We start from the raw sequence: 22,271 nt of genomic DNA, 5'->3' as shown, positions 1-22,271 counted from the left end.
AATAAATTCTTTACCTTTTATGTGAAAATATCTTTCTTTTGCCTTCATTCCTGAAGGATATTTTTGCTGGATATAGAATTCTGAATTGACACTGGCTGTGTCTCTCAGCACTTTAAAGATGTTGTTCCATTGTTACCTAGCTTCCATTGTTGCTGATGATAAACTGAGCAGTTTTCAAAATGTTGTTACTCTATAAAAAATATGTTGTTTTTCTCTGAAGATAAGATTATAAGATTTTCTTCTGAAGACTGTTTTTAAGCAATTTCACTGTAATGTATCTAAGCATTGTTTTTTTTATTTATTTTGGTTTGGATTTACTAAACTTTTAAAATCTGTAACTGTATGTCTTTTACAAAATTTGGGAAACTTCTGGTCATTGTTTCTTCAAATATTTTTTTCTCTTTTCTTCTGGCAATCTATTTACAAATATCAGATGTTCTGGTAGTGTTCAACAGGTCCTTGGGGCTCTATTTTTATACCAAAATTTCTTCTCTCTCTTCTTGAAATTGGATAATTTCTCTTGATCTATCTTCAACTTCACTGCCTTTTTCTTTTGTTACCTTCATTCTTTGTTAAGCCCATCCAGTGAAATTTTTAAGATATTGTGTTTTTCCATTTTAGAGTTTCCACTTGGTTCTTTTTTATAGTTCTTATTATCTTCTGAGATTTTTCCACTTTTTCATTCATTATAAGCATATTTTTCATTCTGTCATTGAGCGTATTTATAAGCTACAGTAAAAGTTTTGTCTGCTAATTCCAATATCTGGGTCATCTCCAGGTTGGTTTCTGTTGACTATTTTTAATTGCGAACAGGTCATATTTTCTTAGTTCTTCATATGTTGAATAATTTTTGCCTGTATGCTGGATATTGTGAATATTATGCTTACAGATGCTGGATTCTCCTATATTCCTATGAAGATTGTTAATTCTTCTGTCTCAGGAGGCAGTAAGCTGAATGGACTCACAATTAAAATTGTGTCTCTCGCTGGCAATTCAAATCTCAGTTCAGTTCTTTTACCCTCAGCCAGGCTGCTTGGTGCCTGTCTGTTGCATGCATGATTCAAGGCTCAGCTAGAGATCAGGGCAGAATTTATCCAGAGATTTTATGGCTCTCTGGCTCTCTCCTTTCTGCTATTCTCCACTCACTTTCCAGGGGCTGGTGGCTGTCCTCAATTCTGGTCCTGGTTTTTCAGGCCAGAAAGGCTGGGGATCATGGATTACTTTCTTGAGTCTACATATAATCTACTGACTACATATTAATTTTCTATTGCTGCATAAAACATTAACATAAACTTAGTAGTTTAAAAAAACATATTTATTATATTACAGTTTGCATGGGTCAGCAGCTTGAGCACAGCTAAGCTGGGTCCTCTGCTCAAAGTCTCACAAGGCTGTAGTCAAGGTCTCATCCAGGCTGTATTCCCATCTGGCATAACCACTTGCAAGGCTATTCAGGTTGTTGAAAGAGCTCTGCTCTTTGCAACTCTATGACAGAGGGACCTGGCTTCTTAGTCTAGACTTGGGGTCACCTTCAGGTTCTAGAGGCCACCTGCATTTCTTTGTCACATGATCCTTTTCAAAGGCAGTTCACATCACGAGTGTTTGCTTCTTTGAGGCCAGCAGAGAATTCTCTCTCTCCAGTCTGCTCAGATGGAATCTTATATAACAAAGTGTAATCAAGGGAGTAACATCCCATCACCTTTGCCACATGGTGTAACCTGATCAAAGGAGTGACATCTCATTGATGTTGCCATATTCGATGGGTCAGAAGCAAGTTGCAGGTCCCAGTGCACCCAAGGAGAGGGGATCATACAAGGATGTGGCTCACTAGGGGCCACATTTTGGTATGTTGGCCATAAGGACTTAAAGTATACTTTACAGTCCTATAATCTGGGGCCGTTGGAAGTAAAATACTTCTCCAGGGTTGTATAGGTCAGCACTGGTGAAGCCTATGATTCAAATCCAGACAAAGCCTACCTCCTCCTGGTACACCACATACATTCCAACAAACAAAGCTACGGTCTACACTGTGGGAGCAATCTGGATTCTGCCACAGAGAGGTGTCAATAAACGAAGCACAGCATCTACAAATCAGTGCTGTCCAATCTCTCTTAAGTCACATTAGACCTCACCAATACCTGCAACTCAGGACTCTCAAACATCAACTTAGTTTCCTAAGTCCCAGAGTTGTCTGAAAACATTTTATTTCCTCACACATAATTAAAGTCACCAGAGATTCCATCACATTGGAAAGTCCAACAAATGATACAGTTTAATTCAGAGAAATCAAAATGTTAAAACATACCTAACAAAGTCACAGGTTCAAATACCTGGCAAATACATATTCTTTCATTTGGTTACAAATTAAGTTTCTCTAGTGATTTTATTACCTCTTTTAGGTTACTACAGTATTCAGGCTATGTAACCTAGGGCCTGTTGTAATTCTAATGATAACGTATGGTAACAGTTTCTGCTACTTTGTATCAAGAAGTAGCTCAATACTAATGGGAATGCTAGTTTCATAAATAACAGTTGTAAAGCATCAATCTGAGATGCAAGAGAAGCAAGTTCTTTTTGAGGAACTGCAACTCACTAGCTGGTCTGTATGGGCAAGTCCAGCTAAGTTGTGTTCTTGATCTGCAAGCTCTTTTCACCTCTAAAATTAGAAAATGCACCTTTCTACGTTAATATGGACACTGGGAAGTAAGTGAAGTTTCTAAGGGAGAAAAAAAAGATTTTGTATCAGAAATGTAGGTCAACTGTCTGCTGAACTAAAGTCTTTGCAGTAAACCCACATGGCTCCCCCACGAACACAGGGGTAATGGCAACAGTCAGGCATTGTTTAGATGCTTCCCAAATTATTCCCATAGTAAAATTGTTTACTTAAAAAGAATATTCATCCATAAAGGGCTTTAAATATTTGAAAATTCTTGCTAATTTTGTAAGCATTGTTAGAAGTCCTATTAATATATTAGATCTTCAAAACAACCTTGGTTATGTAAACAGGCAGATATTATTATTCTACTTCTGAGGAAACAGAGCTCAGAAAAGCTGATAGGCGAGTCCTTCTGAGTAACTTGCCTAAAGTTGCACAGATGGTAAATAGGTGAGAAAGACCTTCTCACACTAGATCTCACTTAAATACAAGAAGTCTCTTTTCACTTGCTTGTTCCCTCAGCAAAGACGTGCTATATGCTTTCAGATTTCTTGCTGGAGTCCTGTTTTGGTGATCTTAACATATGGAGGAAGTAAATATAGTAAATACAGAAGTACGGAAAAGAAAGAGAACACCACAGAGTCCTTCATAACTCTAGCCTGAGTGGATCAGAGAGGGGCAAAATAGTGTTGTTAAAACGGTATAATGTGTAGGAGAAAGAAAGCACATGGAGAGAGAAGGTAAAGGGTTTGAAATATAAGTTAATTTCACTTATGCTAATGGGTCAAATAAATCTACCCATTAAAAAAAGATTTCAGGGGGCTGGCCCCGTGGCCGAGTGGTTAAGTTTGCGCGCTCCGCTGCAGGTGGCCCAGTGTTTCGTTGGTTCGAATCCTGGGCGCGGACATGGCACTGTTCATCAAACCACGCTGAGGCAGCGTCCCACATGCCACAACTAGAAGGACCCACAACGAAGAATATACAACTATGTACCAGGGGGCTTTGGGGAGAAAAAGGGAAAAAAAATAAAATCTTTAAAAAAAAAACAATATTTCAGCCATCAATGAACCTTCTTAGGCTCACTGAAAATATTCTACCCAAAAAATATGCTACAAGTAAGGCATTTAGGGAAAGTATATTTATCATATTTAAGTAAGAATATTTTACTTAAGATTTTGCCTTTTAAAGGAAATGGTGAAATCACTTATTAATAATCATATATTAAGTAGTGAATCATTTATTAATTTATTTTAATTTAGTTTCCAAAACTCAGTCCTTTCACTTTTTATGTTTATTTTTAATTGCAGTAAAATATACTTAACACCATCTTAACCATTTTTAAGTATACAGCTCAGTGGTGTTAAGTATATTCAAATGGTTGTACCATCAATCTCTGTTGTTGAATTCTTTCCATCTTGCAAAACTGAAACTCTATACCCATTAAACAAAAACTCCTCATTCTCCCTTCACCCTAGCCCCTGGCATCTACCACTCTACTTTCTGTCTCTATGAATGTGACTACTCTAGGGACCTCATATAGTTGGAATCATATGATATTTATCTTTTTGTGACTGGGTTATTTCACTCAACATAATGTCCTCAAGGTTCATCCATGTTGCAGCATGTGTCAGAATTTCCTTCCTTTTTGAGACTGAACAATATTCTATTGTATGTTTATATCACATTTTGTTATCCATTTATCCATCAATGGACACTTGGGTTGCTTCCATCTTTTGGCCATCATGAATAATGCTGCCAATAACATGGGTGTGCAAATATCTTGAGACTCTGCTTTCAGTTATTTTGGATATATGCCCAGAAGAGGAATTACTGGATCATATGGTAATTTTATTTTTAATTTTTGTGAGGAATCACCATACAGTTTTCCATAGTGGTTGCACCATTTTACACTCCCACCAACAGTGCACAAGGGTTTCAAATTTTCCACATCCTTGACCATATTGTTATTTTGAGTCTTTCTTTCATTTTTGATAGTAGCAATTCTAATGGGTATGAAGTGGTATCTCATTTTGGTTTTGATTTGCATTTCCCTAATGATTAGTTATGTTGAACATCTTTGCATGTGCTGTTTGGCCCTTTGTATATTTTCTTTAGAGAAATGTCTATTCCAGTCCTTCGCCCATTTTTAATTGGTTAATTGATGTTGAGTTATAGGAGTTCATTATATATTTTGGATATTAACCTTTTATCAGATACATGATTTGGAAATATTTTCTCCCATTTTGTAGGAAGCCTTTTCACTGTTGATTACATCCTTTGAAGCACAGAAGTAAAAGCTTCACAGGGACTAAAATCGTGTGAGTTTCGTTAAGGAGTAAATCAAACACTTCTAGTGATGAAGGCCAATTAATCTATGAACCTAGATCGGACAAGGCTCAGGGGGAGTGGAAGTTCAAGACAAGATGGGCCTTGAGTAGAGCCCTGAAACCGGCTTCAGGTTTCAAAGACTGAATAATGCCTCAAAAAAAGGAATCAGGGTCTTTTACATTGTAAATTTAAAATATTGATTTGTATTCTAAAATCCACTTTTGATTTTTGATTATCAAGGTGATTGGAAAGAATCATGAAAATACTTGGATGGACAGAAGCAAAATGTAAAGGTAAGAAAAATAATGAAGCCACAATTTTACCAGTTTCCCTTTCTAATGAGATACACATTGACTATTGACATGATTGATAGGCAAAACCAAAGTGACAAAAATGACAAAGTCTGAGGATAAGAACATATATTTAAACAGTGGCTATTTAAACACTGTGACCCTATAATACTAAGCCCAGCTTTTAATTTCCTTTATGTCACTAAAATGTCAATGTGTAGGAAAGCAGAAAGTTGAATTTTCATTTTGATTTTATCAAAGAGGCTTCCATAAAATGTCACACTCTAAAGACAGCTAAAAATATATAAGAATCTAATCTTCTTCAAACAAACACTTGCTTCTGTAGCTGGAAGTGTCAGGGAGGAAATGATCCATAACAAAAGGTAGATGGGAAACAACCAAAATAGCTCCCTTTCCCTTTGTCTGCAAACTCTCATTATTGACACCGTTATCTCCACCCGAGGAAGTTCCTTTGCAGCACACACTGTTTTCACAGGCTCTGCAAGTGGACCCCGCAGGGTCACATGGAGATTTGTTTTGGCGAAGGCACGTGGCTTCCTCTGAACACAATGCAGTCCTCCTCTTCGCCATCTCCAGGGTACAAGGAAACATCCCAAAGGCCAGAGGTGACCTCTTCAGCATTTCCACTTCCCCCAACATTTTTAAAAAGATTGTTCTGTACCATAATGCATTTTGTATTTGCTTTTCCATATTTTAGGATATAAACAAAATCTATACTTGCTTGTTTATTATAAAAGGAATTAGTGCAAATCCATTATGCAGTTTTGCACTTGTTCTGTTTATTTGCTAAACAGGCAGATATACCTTATGTCTGGGACATTTAAGATGACATGACACAATTATTTTTTAAAATATAGACTCAAAGGCAGTATGGCTAGACGCAAAAGCACTTTACGCAGCCCCACTCATTTTATTCTTCATTCCTGTCAAGACTTTTTTTTTTTTTTAAAGATTTTTATTATTTTTTTCCTTTTCCTCCCCAAAGCCCCCCGGTACATAGTTGTATATTCTTCGTTGTGGGTCCTTCTAGTTGTGGCATATGGGACGCTGCCTCAGTGTGGTTTGATGAGCAGTGCCATGTCCGCTCCCAGGATTCGAACCAACGAAACACTGGGCCGCCTGCAGCGGAGCGCGCGAACTTAACCACTCAGCCACAGGGCCAGCACCCCTGTCAAGACTTTTGAAGTCCCATAACATACTGTATGAACAGATGAGCAGATTTTTGGAAATGGGTAGACCCAAAAAATACAGGAGGCATCTCAAAAATCAGCAGATATCCACACTGAGCTGTACTGGTAGATATACTACAGAGCATTTGGCCATGCCTGCAATAAGGCTTAGTACTTCATTTCTTTTAATATGAGTGTAATAAGGGCCTCAGCCTTGTCAAGTTTATATATCTTTGGCACTGGCAAGCCAGATGCAATGAATTCCACTGATTTAGTCATTCCATCTAGGGAACAGCATTAGACAGCACAATCACCTAGCATTCCTCACCACTAGCTTGCCCGCTTTGCTTAATTTCTTTGACAAAGGTCATAAATGAGGTGAACTGATTCTATCCTGATTCTGCCAGGTGTTTCAACTGCAGTATTATTTCCATAAGCAGAATGGGCTGTTGAGAAAGAGCTCCATGAACTAAGAAACTACTCTGCTGAAAAACTGAGGGAGTGATGCCCATGACGGAGCATGAATCTATTCTTCTTTCAAGAAGATTTTTAGGATTGTTTGTAAGCTTTGAGTTTTGATTCTCCAACAGCAAACATGACTTCCCTGTCAATGATGAGCAAATATGTGAGCTCTTCTGTTTCAAACATTTTATCCATTTGTGAATCTATATGTCAAATAAGATCACGGTGGCGGAAGTGGCATTATGCACTAGCATATGCTGCCACCTTACCTCCACTGTCTCCTGCAGAGGTTGCAGAGCAGAGATTCAAGCCTGCACATCTCTCACTCGAGCACACTGCCAGCTAATGGTCACATGTTTTCCTCTGATCCCAATCAGCACCCATGAGGAGAGCACCCTGCAGAAAATATGTCCAGCAGGCCTGCGTTCTGCTGCTGACTGCCACAGCTCTGGGACCTCACCTCACTTTGGTAAACCTCAGTGGCCATGTTGGTATGAAGAAGATAAGTCCAGCACCTACTTCATAAGGATATTATAAAGATTAAATTAAATGAGATCATGTATATAAGGTCTTAGCATTGCACCTGCAACACGGCAAAACTGAACCATTGTGGGTCATTATCATTGTTTTTATGCTAGGACCAGTTGGCTGAGGACTGGATGAAGTGCCTTCTCTGGTCAGCAGCCATGGAAAGTGTTTCTGCTGGTGATTGTACTTCTACGTGTAATTGTTCTGGCACAATGGGCTTTCACCCCCAATTGATTTAACAGTTAAGACACTACTAGCAAGGATAGATGATCTGTCTCCACTAGGACTTTATCCATGATCTGTATGCCACCCACTGGGAAAGAGTTTATAAATGACACCTTCACGCACTCTAATCTGCCACACCATAATCCACCCACACAAGGACCATTCTCTGGTATTTTGGAGGCATAAACTGTCTGCTGCAACTAAATATTGAGAGCTTTTAAAGGGCTGAAGCTTATTTGTCCTTGAATTCCTTATGACCAAGAAAACTGTTTTGCACATAAAACTCAGTTTCCTTTCTTATGGACTGAATTCTGTTCCTTCAAAATGTATATGTTGAAGTCCTAACTCCCAGTAGCTCAGAATGTGACTGTAGTTGGAGACAGGGTCTTTAAAGAGGTAATTAAGTTAAAATGAGGCCATTAGGGTGGGCTCTAATCCAATATGACTGGCATCCTAATAGAAGAGAAAGAGGCAGCAGGAATGTGCATGCATGGAGGGAAGGCCATGTGAGCATGCAGCAAGAAGACGGCCGTCTACAAGCCAAGAGAAGAGGCCTCAGCAGAAACCAACCCTGCTGACGTCTTGCTCTAGGACTTGCAGCCCCCAGAGTTGCGAGAAAATAAATTCTGTTGCTTAAGCCCCCCTAGTCTATGGTATTTCGTTATGGTGGTCCTAGTAAGTTAGTCACCCTTTAACTTAGCTGTAGGCAGTGATTATGCGGGTAAAAATTCAGATTCCTGCAGATTCTACAAAGGCTTTCCTCAAGATGGTGTTTTAACCTTGCTCTTTAGTTTTACTTGCTGTTGTGACCTTGAACAAGTCACTTACCCTTTGTGTGTCCCATCATCTATAAAATGGAGACAACAGTCCCCATCTTGTAGGGATTCAGGGAGGATTAAAGAAGACAATAAGCAAACACTAACTCTAACTGCCACATGGTGCTTTCCCCACATATTCACTTCTCCCTCACCGCAACCCTGTCTGACAGAAAAATCTTTCCTAGCTTTCACTAAGACAAACATTCCTAGATCGTCCACACACTGGCTCTCATCCCATCCTGGAGCAACGCAGCACAGCTCCCACCCGAGGAAAGGAAGTCAAACATCTGACCGAGCTATCGAGTCCACTGGGGCTTTACTTTCCTCAGCTAAAATATTCTAGTTTCTGCTACTTTTAAAAAAGGGATGGTAGTTTCCAGAATCCTCAACTCCCAGAATGTTCTCTTCTGTGCATCTTTCAGTTTTTTTCTTTTAAAATGTGAGGTTCAGACCCACAGTTACTGCGGGTACAGTCTTAATCAGCACAGAGTAGAGTAGGACTAATGCCATCTCGTCCTGATCATCGCGCCTCTGCTGGTGCAGGCTAAGGTGACTGCAAGCTTTCACAGCCTCGACTGCCTGCTGGCACCATCAAGTCACCTGTGCTTTTCCCTTGGGTGCAGCCATTTAGCTAGGCACCCCATTCTTGCACTGGAAGTCCAGGGGCACCAGGGTCAGCCCTGGATTGGGGCATAGGAGAAGACTGGAGGGACCTGGGGATGGAGCTACTCTTGTCCAGGGTCTACAGCATGCAGAGCACAGGAGTGCTGACCTAGGGGCCATTGGAGACCATGACTCAGCCTGAACTCCCACCCTTGCCTTACTGAATGTCATCTCACTGAAGATCAGCCCAGCTTATTAGATCACTCTAGATCCTGACAGGCCCGCTGTCTATTCACCCTTCATCCACCTAAGCCTCCAGCTGGATCAGCACACAATGTGAGTCACTGATTAAAATAAGGCCTGGCCGCCCTGTTTGTGTCACCAGCAACATCCCTCCAGATAGATCACGACTCATCTTTCATGACTGAGGATAGTCTTGCACGATTCTCCTATCTGTTTTATCATTGAGTCCATATGCATCTGTTCCTAAAATGCTCATTGAGGGTTCACTGCAAGCCAGGTAATGTGCTTAGGGCCAGGACATAACTGAAACGAGTCACTATCCCAAGTTGGGGATTCAGCCAAGTGGATGGCAATTACAATTCTGTGCCCAAGGCTGTGGGGGTGGGAGATGGGAGCTATGGATCTCGCTGAACTTGGTCACTGATGGTCCCTTTACATACTGGTATATTACTGACCTCTGCTAAGAAGTCCTCTGAACATGAGTAGTTGCCACAAAGACACTGACCTAGAAAATCACAAATGATGTAAAATGCATTCCAAGTCACAGTGTCTTGGAATAGCTCATCACACCATTGGAGACGGACGGAGCCACAGAGAGGGCAATGCACAACTCTCCAAGCAAGTTAGACTGCTGTTTGTAACCAAAGAGCCAAAGTAACAGGGGACCAATCAAGGAGATTCTGCACCCTACTAAGAGGAAGATGCCACTGGGAAAGTGCATTTTCTTTCCACAGGAAGTCACTTGTCGAGTCCCGCTCTAGGGAAGTGGAGCTGGGGCGCTGGTGTAGGGAGGGGTGCTTGGCATGCCTTTGGTTCAAGTAAGACTCCGAATTTTCCAAACACGCCCAGAAATATACACACAACACAAGCCGAAAGGTCTGCCAGGGTGAGACCCTCAAACAGAGGCCTCCCTTCCTGTCTACACAAGGAGAAAGGATGGCCAGGTTGGAGGGGCTTTACTATAGTGTAACCTGAAGGGTGAAAAGAGTGATCTATTCACTCCGCTCCTCTGGGGGAAGGTGTGTGGCTGAGCTGCCAACCTCCAGCCAAACACAAAATGCTAATTCCGTGCCCTGTTCTTGACCTTCAGAGAATGGAAGGCACTACAGAATGGAAAGGAAACGTGGCACCCTTGGTATTCCAGAACATTAATGTGTGGTGTTCAAGTTAACAGTGTGGGGAGTGGAAAGATTTCTGTCATGTCTGAAAGAACGTGCTGGCAGCTGGTTTGGGTGTGTAAGTTACAGTTATTCAAACACTAGGACACATCTCTGGAGACAGAGTAACCTCCACCTTAATGTCAACACCCTCTTCCTCTCTAAGGTTTGTGCTAGTCTTTTACAAAGTCACAGAAGGAGTGTGTCCCATGCTCTAAACCCAGCTCTATTTCATCATTTCTGCTTTTGTAGGCAACAGAGGGACAGGTCCTGGCTCTCTGGTTAAGAGGGCGACCCAGCAGGTCTGGAGGAAGCACCACTGGATTAGAATCAGCTCCAACAGTCGGCCCTGGGCTGTGTGGTCTCTGATGTGCAGCTCAGCCTGGTCTGAGACTCAGTTTCCTCAGTTCGACTGAGGAAAGCATAATTAGCACACTTGCCAGGATGGTCGTGAGGGTTAAATCAAACAATTTATGTGGAAGTGTATTTTAGAAATGGCAACAAAAGTGCAATAGAAACACACACACACGTATGTGTGTTATTTTGAAGAAACATGGTTAGGAAGCATTGGAAGACCAAATGAAGGGAATTTAACAAGATGTACAGAGACCAAGGGAGAAAAACCTGGGTTGCAGAAAAATGCTAAAAACAAAGACAGGAGAGAGAGGAGGGTGGTGATAGGGAGAGAAGAGATAAAGAACTTGACACTTTGCTAGCACTTCCATAAATATTCTCCCATTTTATCTCCAAATTGTGTGAGCCACTGCACCCATTTAACAGATGAGAAAGTGAAGCTTGGCTGCTCACTGTGTATGAAGTGGCAGGGTCCAGCCTCTGGCCTACATCCCCTGCCGCTTCCCCTCCTCTCGGCTATAGGACCCCTATGCCTGGCCATGGAGGCTCCACAAGACAGCATGGTCATGCCATGTGTCCCATTCTTCTCTTCTTCCTAAGGACAGGTGGAGCAGTGACGTGCATTCCCACCTTCAGAGGCCTCGCTGCTCCCCAGGGGCTCCTGTCCTGCAGCAGCAGCTCAGTCTTCTCGGCATGTAGAGGCTTCTCCACCCCACCTGTCTCCACATGGACAGTTCCTACCCCTCCTCAAGTCTGCACCAATATGGTCATTTCTAGCTGTGGCAGTTGGCAGAAGCCTGCCTTTCCTGGGGCTCATTTATAGCTCTTTCCTCTTAGAGCAAATACTGCAGGCATTGGTCAGAGCTGTTGCCATTTCCACGTCGGCTTCATGAGCAAAACAATTCATTACCTATTCACATATAAATTCAGAACTCAGTGTTTTCCACTTAGAGAGGATCCATCCATAGGTGCTTGATAAATGAACCATGTATATATGAAGTAAATTAATACAGATGTGTACTGATGTGACAGAATGGTGTTAGACACTGGAGGTACGTCAGTGAACGAAGAGACAAAATTTCCTGCCTGCTTGGCTTACATGTTAGAGGCCAGAGGAAGAATGGAAGCAGGGAAGTACAGAGAGAGTGACCAGAGGGTGGAGGGGTTGAGGAGACCTTACTGGTGAAGTGACATCTGAGCAGGGTCTGGATGTGAGAAGAATGTGACCAGGGTCATGTGGAGAGGACCAGGGACAGGCTCCTTTGAGCCAGGCAGCAAGGGCACTGGGAGAGGAAGAGGACTGAGAACATAGGTTGGAGAGGCGGTGGGCCCAGAGCACAGAGGCCTGCAGGCTGAGGTGAGAACTTGGGTTATATCCCAGTGTGATGTGAAGCCATTGGAGGCTTTAAGGGAAGACATGACGTCACTTCTGTTTTGACAAGTGTCGTTCTAGCAATGGTATGGAGAAGAATCTGCAGGCAGAGGGGCAGAAGTGGAAGCAGGGACCAATGAGCAGGTCACTGCAATGGGAGTTGACCCAGTGGGACGCAGGAGAACCTGGACCACTGTGCTTGGGCAGGGGTGGTGGGAGGTGGCTGGATTCAGGTCAGGATTCACTGACAGCTGGAACGTGGCGTGCATGAGAGAGAGGCGAGCCTGCAGACTTTGTCTTCTTTATCTCATACATCGGGTGGGGCCAGGTGGGGCTCTTCCACTGCTGAGCCCCTGGTACACACAGGGAATTGAAAGGGTCACCCTTCTCTGCTGAAGCCCTGTCCACCTCCGAACGTGCCCTCCTCTGCACAGCACTCCAGGAGGCCAACTGGCCAAGCCTTGCTGATGTGAGATACCTCCCACATGCCAGATTATTATGAAAAATAATTTTTAAAAAGTGTCCAAGCATCATCCACTTTACTAGAAACAAACTACCAACTAGGAGGCACATGATAGGAAACAAAGTAGACTTTACTCTGGGAGGACAGTAGGAACGACTCTGCAAGGGTAAGGATCGCATTTGCCTCAACATCCTTGTGGATGCACATTTTAGGAAGCAAAAAATATCAGTCCTAAAAGGAGAGAGGAGACTGGACCAGGAGTCCCGCTGGCCACACGGCCTGACCACTCCAGTCTGTGGTTCTGCTCACTGGGGATTCCCTCGAACAAGGCCTTCTCTCTGCTACAGACTGGGAAGCAGAGTGAGTCAGGAACACACCAGAATGACCAAACACATGGCCACAGAAGTGAACTTTGAGTTCAATGATGGTCAAAAGCTTACTTCAGCTCTTGATGAAACGTATTGTTGGGTGTCCAGTCAGCAGTTTTATGATTTCCTGTAATATTCTAAAATGCCCTACTCTCATGATGATCCAGGAAATGGAACTGCAAGTAGTAATGCCTTCTGCTAAATTTCTAACATGTGCAGATCATCCTACATATTTACACAGTACGAAATACTGTGTTCTTATGTGTACACTGCACTGAGATATTACAGTAACGATTATCAATTCATGTTTTCAAGTGCAGGGCCTTGCGTATAGCAGCTGTTAACAATATTTATTGAATATATGAGCAAATTTTTATTAGAAAAGTCCGTTTTGGGTTATACGAGTAACTGATCATAACACACGCCTCCATCATCTCTCATTTTAATAGCCAGCATCACTAGTTATTTTAGTCCCAATGCAATAAACTTGAGGTAATGAAGAAATATACTTGCCATGTTGGAGTTTTATGGTGTTGAACATAATGAACGCAATAATTCAAATAATATAGGACAAAAGAAAGCCAGAATAACTAAAATATTTTTTGAATGACTTTTACTTAGAATAAAAAAGGATTTATAGCTATTATCGGCACAAAAGCAAGTGTATAAGAACCGTATATTGACTGAATAAATTAATGACTAGTTGCTTATTCTATATTTGTGGATAATAACTAAAAGTGGACAACACAGCATTGTCTAATAGACTTCCACAAGTTACTTATTTTAAATCAACTGATGGAGACAAAAACTGAAATAAGCTGATCTGTAACCAGCAAAGTATTCTACAGATGAAGATGTCAGCTAGTGTGATCTATGGGATTGTTTCCATCTTGAACAGGTAAACTGAGTCATCTAAGTAAGGATGACTTGCCAGCATTCTATTCTTGTTCTTCTCAAACAGAGGCTCTCAGTGCTTAAAGGGCTGAGTAACTGTCTCGTCCCCCACAGTTCTCTGAAGGTGTGGCCTAGCAAGTCGGTGTTCACATTCATGGCCAAAAGGGGAAAGTGCCACCTAGAGAGGAGAGAGGGTGCTGGCATTACTGAACAAAATAAGCCTGTTCCAGGGGCTTGGTGGTTTTTTAATTATACGTTTGGTGCTGGTAGCAATAGAAAGTTCCCTTTTTAAATATAATCTACCCTTCAGTTAATGCAGGACCTTGGCTAACACAGAGCCTTCTCCCCTACTGCTCAGCCCTCCCTGCCTTAGGCGCGCTGGTTCTCCATCCCCCACTGGCTGGCTCTCACCTCCACTCCATCACCATGCAGTCTGCACACCTAAGGAAATGAGGCACAGAAGGTGAATAACTTGCCAAGGTGACGTTAACAGGAATGACAGAGCTGGGATCCGCACCCAGGAAGCAGCTCCCAGGTCCATGCTCTGACCTCTACACCAGGCACCTGGGAATGTTGCTTTTATTGTTTGTTTTGCGGAGGAGAAACTGAGGAACAGAGAGTGAGTGGAGGGATGCCTACCCAGGCATCTGTGTCCATAGCCCCTCCTCATAATCTGAATACTGAGCCACGCTGTTCTAAGAGCAGCCCAAGAGGGAGAAATGACCACAAATGGCAGGAAGACAAATCTCCTTGGGGATGAGTTGCTGAGACATAGTATACAACAGGGGTTCTGACCCAAACACAGGTGCCGCAAGAGAGAATTCTAGCCCTTGATCAGGGCCAAGGGCAGGACGTGAAGTCATCTCAGCACGGAGCAAGATGGGGAGAGGACAATGTAGAACCTTGAAGATAAAAGAGGAAGAAAGATCCCGTCCGGAACAGGCACTTCCTCTGTCCCCTCACAAGAGCATTCCCTGGGTTCCAGCAAGAAGCGAGAGCTGTTTATTTTTCTTAACATCTAACTTGAGGCCTCACCTAACTATATGGTAAACTGTTCTTAATTATCACAGCAGAGCATAGATTCACTCATCTTCAGATAACTTTTCTGCTGATGAATTTATCCAGATCCATTAAAAATATTTACGCTGAGTGGACCCTCCCTCACACTTGATTAGCCCAAATTCTAAGTGGGCACATCAGGGCAGCAGCATTCTGTGGAGTAGTGGTTCTCAAATTGGGGTTCGCCTGGGAACTTGCTGAAACATACATTCTCAGGCCCTGCCCGGGACGCACTGAACCAGAAACTCTCGGGTGGAGCCAAGTCAAATATGTTTTAACAAGCCCTTTGGGGTGATTCTGATGTTCACTTACATTTGAAAAATACTGACTTAGCATATGGTGCCCTAACATATATAATATATCACTCCTGTCTGAATGTTTCCACATAATTAAAACTACATTCACGGTTCTGGGAAGAGAGAGATGAAGGCCTGACAGGAGAGAGTGGTTCTACCTCCTCCTGAAAGACAATGTGCTGCTTTACCCATTGGCTAACAGGCTTCACAAGGACGCCATCCATTTCTTTCATTGGCTCTAACACCTCTCGAGATAATCTCTTTGAAAAGTACTTTTAGAAATAACAAATACTAATGATCAAGTTATGAGTATATAATGAGACAACAAATACTGATACAAAGATTACATTTTTTTAAAAGTTTCAGATTGGCTGAAATTATTCCACCTCTAAGACCTGAATAAGTAAATACTGAAGTTTTAATACTAATTGATAAGAAAAAAGTGTTTTAAATATAAAAACTTAAGTATTCTAATTTTCTTATAAACCAGTCATGTCCTTGAAAATGACTTTCCTTCTCATTCAGGATACTGGTGTCACTAACAGTTGCATATAACTAAGGCTTTCCAAACAAACATCTTATCTTTATATGGAAGGAAGTTCATGAGAAGGAATTGACGTTCTTCCCCAACAGCGATGACAATACATTTTTGGGTTCCTTTCCCAGAAATTAGTAAATAACAAAATACTTTTCATTTAAAAAGAAAAAAAAAAGCATGTTCATAGCAAATGCTTAAATCTAATCCATATGCCGCTCGTATGCTTAAAAAAGGAGATGGTTTCTGTGAGCCAATTTCTCCACTTATTCTCTGCCAAATAAAACAGATTTCAGTAAAAGTCTCTTACTGCCTCAGAGGGAACTCTGTTCATTCTGCAGGGTATAGAGTACTATTTATTTTTCATTCAAAATTCCTGATTCTCTACTTACTATACATTTTCCCACTCAAGCCGACTTTATCCATTCTGGATAAGCAAATTAAAATCTGAAAAAAAAAACATCTTCTCTGGATGGAAGAATTTTTAAAACGCTGATGAGGTTTAGCATCTACATCCTATAACATTAGGAAAATGTAATTCTCGTTGGAAAAAAAAAGCTTAAATAGTGATGATACTGGAATTCATAATCTTCTCCACTAAAGAAATACTCCTCCCAATCAAAAGCAAAAGACATCCCCAGAGGTAGGTGGTTGAAAAGTGCTAAATGGTATAAATATACTTTGTGTGTTATGAAAAGGTTCAGAATCTAAACCCAAGCAAAATCAAGAGGTACACTGTGGACCATCAGAGGAAGTAGCCTCATGTTCACTTTGACATAATCACGCAAGCATACAACAAAATGATGTACCATTTGTACCCAAATTTCTTTTTATCAAAAGACAGCTAAAATATTATGCAAAACTCAAAATAAATTAGTAGCATTACAAAATGTTTAGGAAGTACAAAATCAAACTATTTTCTTCTAAATTGTGTTGCATTATAGGCCTCTCAGACACATTTCTAGGGCCACGAATGGCAGTCTGAAGACAGGAACAGGGTGGTTTCTGAGACGTGGGATAAAAAATACCCCTGGAGGGATCGAGGAAGACGAGTGATTAATCCAGACTGCTGGACAGACGGACTGATACATGGACAGACAACCATGATGAAAAGGAAATTAAGTGAGATGTCACAAGGATGGCACAGAGAGCCACTACGTAACTTCTAACCATGATCCAGGGACCATGTCTCTCCTTCGGGAGGTACAGACTTAGTTTCTAGTTTATTTTAAGGAAAATCCATTTTGTGAATAAGAAAAAAGGGTTTGAAAATCAAGACTAGCAGGAGTGTGATGCTACTGACCATTATGAAGCAGGGACAGGTCAAGTGACACCAAAACAGAAGGAAAGAGCCAGGAAATTAAGCTCCTCTGAGAGAATAAATGAGTTTTAAATGTACTTTACGTAAATATTCCTGTTTGCAGTGCGGTACCTCCCCAGGAAGCTGGGATGCAAGTCCGCAGGAAACATTCAGCTTAATGAAGAATAATGCATCCTTATCTATACCCTGCAGGTGGACCCAACGTCTTACAGCACATATGGAGCAGGCCCTGCTGCTGGACACAGCCTGGTCTGCCTTGGAACCCTGGAGGACTCAGCTTCTAAAAGAGCACAAAGCAGAGTCCCATGCTGGCCACCCTCATTGTCCCTGCCACACTCCACCCCAATAAGGATGGGTTTAGAAAATAAAAACTTTACTTCACATTTTCACAGTGTCACATTCCAAGCCATGAAAGAGTGCCTGTCAAAGAGTGTCCTACTTCCTGGAAAGTGAGGGTCTGGTAATTCAAATGAGGTTTTAAGGGGTCAGCAGGCAGATGAAAGAAGCCCAGATGGAGACCCCAGGTGCTGAGGACACAGCTTCTCCCGGGGGAATACATAGTGACTCAGTCATTTCACAAAGGCATTAGGTTGCTTTGAAAATAAAGATAAAACAGGAGGCTCGAAAACACAAGGCCCCCCACATAAACGTTACACCATACAGAAAGCAACTTCCTATGCAAAAATACTCTCTGCTTTCTTGTACATCTGCATTATGTGGGGCACCTCTATCAGATTGTGTATCATCCTTATCCTATACACTCCAAATTTCTTACAGTCCCTGTAACCATGCAATTTTCTCATTAAGCAATCACGATGATGCCCAAAATTTCAATGCTAAAAATAAAATTAATATTAATCAACAAGCATAGTCCTTTAAGGACTAAAGACAAAAAATAGTTTCCTACCTTCCATAACTGAAGCAGTGTGGCATCTCACCTTTACTTCTAAAGGAAGCTTAAATATTCACCCTAAACACTCCTGTTGCTTAAGCCACAAACATGAATGACTGTAGTGTACACAGGGAACTTCCAGAGTTCACTGGTCCCGTTAACAGATGCACTGCTCCTCAGGGCTGCTCTCTCCCTACCTTCTCTGATGCCTTGTCTCGAGCAGGTGGCCCCGCACCAGGCAGGGAAGGAGGTGGAGGGGCCCGGCGCTTCTTCATGTCCGACTTCACAGACACTCCTGAGATGTTGCTGAGTGAGAAGGATGGACCCAACGTCATGGAACGGGAATTCACGGAGGGGGAGTTGGGGGTAGTTAGACAGCCCTGTTGGGGGAAGAGACAAACAAAATCTCATCAGCATGAGCTGACTTCTCTGTGTATGAATGCTCCCACGTGGAAACACTGCCCACCCATCCATCCAAGCTTCTCAATTACCATTTCTATCAACAGCCTTAAATGGCCTGAGCAAAACCCATATTTTCACTCTCCTGGGGAAATTGCAGTAGAAGACATTACATGACAGATTCCTGCTGTAAGGTTTATTTTCTTAATCATGAAGGAAATGGCAGATGTTTTAAACCTTTGTCTAAGAGGAACATCTTCCAGCTAAAACCATTTAATATTCTTGACCAATCTGCAGGTATGAATTAGCCTCCTTAAATCTTTAACCTGTCATCAGACTGAGCTCCTAGATGCTGAGAAGAAGAAGGGATAGATCAAGGTACACTTCTCACGGAGAAGCAGACCGTCTCTGCCATCTTGAGAAGTATTTCACCTGCTGCCAGGAAGGGGTTTAGCTTTCTTCCAACTTTCAAAAGTTACAAAGAATTGACTGTGTCATATAAATGATATGCTGTGAGGACTTTATGTGACCACTGGATGAAGTACTTTGTGATAGATACCTAATAAACTGAAAATAAATTCCACCTAACACACTAATTAATTGCTCTCATGGAGGGATTTCCATACTAAGGGAGCAGACTAAAGAGCACACAAACTTTTTCCAACTTTTTCCCCCAGGATCTGCTTAATAGAATCATATGAGTGTTAGTGCAGAAGGAGCATTTAGAGAATGAGAGCTCTGATTTCAAATGAAAAACAACATGGAGCACACACTGCCTGGCATGGCTCCTCCCTGCCCTGCCTGATTTCCCTCCCCAGCACAGGTGCCCCCAGGATATTCCACTCCTGGGGTCACCAGTGCAGTGGAGAGGTTAGCCCACAGACAATGGGGACACCTGGATTTGACTCCTGGCTTTGCCACTGATAAGCTGCATGACCTTGGGCAAGTTTCTTAATTTCTCTCCCGCCTCACTTTATCTCCTGTAAAACTGGGATAAATAGTAGTACTCACATCACAAAGTTTTTATGTGAACTAACTGGGTTACCACATGCGAAAGAGCTCCAGAGAATTCTAGGCACAAAGTAAGCAGCCAGCATGTGTTAACTGTTATGGTTCTTATATATTTATGTTTTTCACCCCCATTAAAATGTGAGCCCCGTAAGGACAGTGATTATTTCCCATTTTCACCCACTCCTGTGTCCCAGCTCTGAACTGCTCTTCGTGTGTGGAGAGCCCTTGAGTCAACATGTGTAGGAATGAATGGATGGATGAGTGCACTTCTGGGCAACTCTGCTCTTATGTTTCGCACAATAAACTGTGGGTAAGCTTTCATTTAACAATTGGTTCACCATATTTAAATAAGCATATAAAGGAAACCCATCATATTCAGCAACAGCCCACTATCACCTGCGCTCAGACTCAAACTCTGTTCTTTCTGCCAATTATACTATCATCCAGGCCCCTGAGATTTTTGAGACTTAGATTTTCTTGTACTTAAATATTAAAGTCAAAGGGAAAACCAACTCCTGAAGGTTGCTTTTTATGCCAGTTCATGCTTCCTTGTGAGACACTGAGTGTCAAAGATATCCAATGCCTTTTTCCTGAAATACGAGTTCCCATAGGAAACAGGTGGGGGATGTACAGGAAATAGCCCCGACCCAGAAAACTCACTGTTGCCTATTTAGGCTCCCATGGAAAAATGTACAGCATTTCTCCCAATACTTGTGTTCTGCAGACATCAGACTTGTTACTAAGCAAATAAGCGAATGCAAAATGAACTCTGTTAAACATTTCCGTAAGCCTTACATCTACCTCCATAGCAACTGTGAGTACCCAAGGAAACAGAACTTAGATTTACTACACCATGCAGGGTCCAGAGGATAAAATAAATGAAGCAAACCAGAGAAGGGGCTTTGTTGATCCAACTCAGGAGCTGTCGAGGTGTCTCACTGGTTGGCTGGCTTGCTAAAAAACCCCCAAATTCAAGGGGGTGCAAACATGTGTTATGGAGGTTTGTTCAAGCTTGTGAAATACAACAGAGAAGAATACAAGTGCACCCATGCTGGCATCGTTAGCTCTCAAGCATGCATGGCCCCATGTGGCATCCCGTAAACACCATGTTCATGACAATGCATTTCACAACCCTGATACTAATTGCTTTTCTTCACTCCACCCTGTCTAGACTCGGAACTTCCAATGCCTCTTGTCCTCAGTCCTCACCACAACTATGTGCCTGAATGATCACTCAACATGGCTAAGAATTTACCTCTGTCCTTTAAATGCCCTGAGCATTTTTTGAAGCTCTGTGCAGAATACCCGCTTAAAAGTTCTTTGCAGGTCATCCATTTTATATTGATTTCAGGTTTTAGTTCTGTAATCCTAATGCCCTTATAGCATTCTAACATCTTGGATTGTCATCTCCTCGAGGTGAGGAACTGACCCTGACCCAGTGCCCAGCACATACACACAGGCAGGGATCTTACAGCAGGAACAGCCTCATCTTTAAAACGGGAGACGTTCCACTTACTTCAAAGTTGTTGTCTGCACCTAGCATATTTCTGTCGCATGAGAACTGTCCAATATATGTGGTTTCTTCCTTCTCTGTAAGTATTTTTGTAAGAGTGACCTCATGATGGCCACAGTGAAATGGCCTTAGACAGCAGAAAGCCAGAAGCCCAGAGCATAGCCTACCTCACTCCCTCTGAAAGTTATTATCCAAGACAATGGGCTTCTCACTCTCCATTGTCTGTGTCTCTGGAACATAACTGAATTTTGACACAGCAGGATTTTTTAGCCCAAATCTGCTCTCTACAGCCCACAAACATCTTTCCCCACCAGCTACACTCACAGGCAGACTGACTTCGGCGTCCACCAAACCTCAGTCCATCAGACCCTCCAGCATTCTGCCAAGCAATAGTGTTTCTCAACCTTCAACTCAGAGAATACTTGTGGTTTAATTTCTATTTTCTTTCTTTCTCTACTTCTGGAATTTGTGCATAGAATGTAGAAAACAATACGTAGAATAATTTGGGTAGAAAATACCATTAACTATCGGCTGTCCTTTCAAATGCTGACTCATATCACAATTAAATAAAATGGAAAACTACGAGTTCCAACCATACAGCCTGGAGTCAAGATCGCCTGGCCATGCCCTACCATTCCAGTTTCCGGGGTTTTCTCCTGTTACCAAGTGGCAAAGTTCCATGGGGACAGACTACATCTTGTCTGCAAGGGGCATCTGGTTTCCTGTTCTTGTCCAGACTGGTCAATAACATTTTTTTTTTTTTTTTAATGTCGAGTCCTTTTCTTATAGGGGAGTGAGTCATGCCTTTCTCTAAAGGTTGGCACCAAAATCTACAGATTTTGGCTCTCACAATCATATCAGATTTTGTCAGGAGTTTTTCTCCTGTGAGTGCAGCCTGATAAATGATTAAGAAAAAGCAATGAATAATGAAGAGAAAAAGGAAAAAAAGCAAACACAACCTTTACGTCCCAGACATTATGGGATTTCAGACTGTGGGGTGTGAACCTCCAACAGACAGGCCACTGTCAGTTAGAGGGAAAGTCAGGTGGGAGACAACACTGGCTCTGTGGATCCACAATGCCTGTCTTCCTACATTCAGTATAAAGTGGTAATTTGACCCTGTCTCACACACACATATCTGGGAGTGCAGGAATAGGAAGAAGAGGAAACACCATTTCAGGATCTGCTCAAAATGAGGCCAAGATCACTTGTGACAGTTGATTTTGACATAGATCTCTACTTTTAAATTAAAAAATATAAAATTGTTTCTTTCTGAAATGTAGCAAGTCCTATT

At 42.0% G+C, this 22,271-nt stretch overlaps 1 protein-coding gene across 16 annotated transcripts in view; it reads right to left on the bottom strand.

Annotated features, from left to right (window-relative positions):
- The window catches only part of COBL (cordon-bleu WH2 repeat protein), a 281,679-nt gene that overhangs the window by 100,864 nt on the left and 158,544 nt on the right, over positions 1-22,271 (bottom strand). For all 16 annotated transcript variants that reach the window (XM_070496988.1, XM_070497264.1, XM_070497441.1 and 13 more), the window contains one exon: positions 18,252-18,434. In XM_070496988.1, the coding sequence (XP_070353089.1) occupies positions 18,252-18,434 (183 nt within the window). The remainder of the gene's footprint in view (positions 1-18,251; positions 18,435-22,271) is intronic.

Source organism: Equus asinus, chromosome 1 (genome assembly GCF_041296235.1).
Source record: "Equus asinus isolate D_3611 breed Donkey chromosome 1, EquAss-T2T_v2, whole genome shotgun sequence".
Lineage (NCBI taxonomy): Eukaryota > Metazoa > Chordata > Mammalia > Perissodactyla > Equidae > Equus > Equus asinus.
Note: the sequence above shows the minus strand (reverse complement) of the source record. Positions and strands in the feature narration are given on the sequence as shown.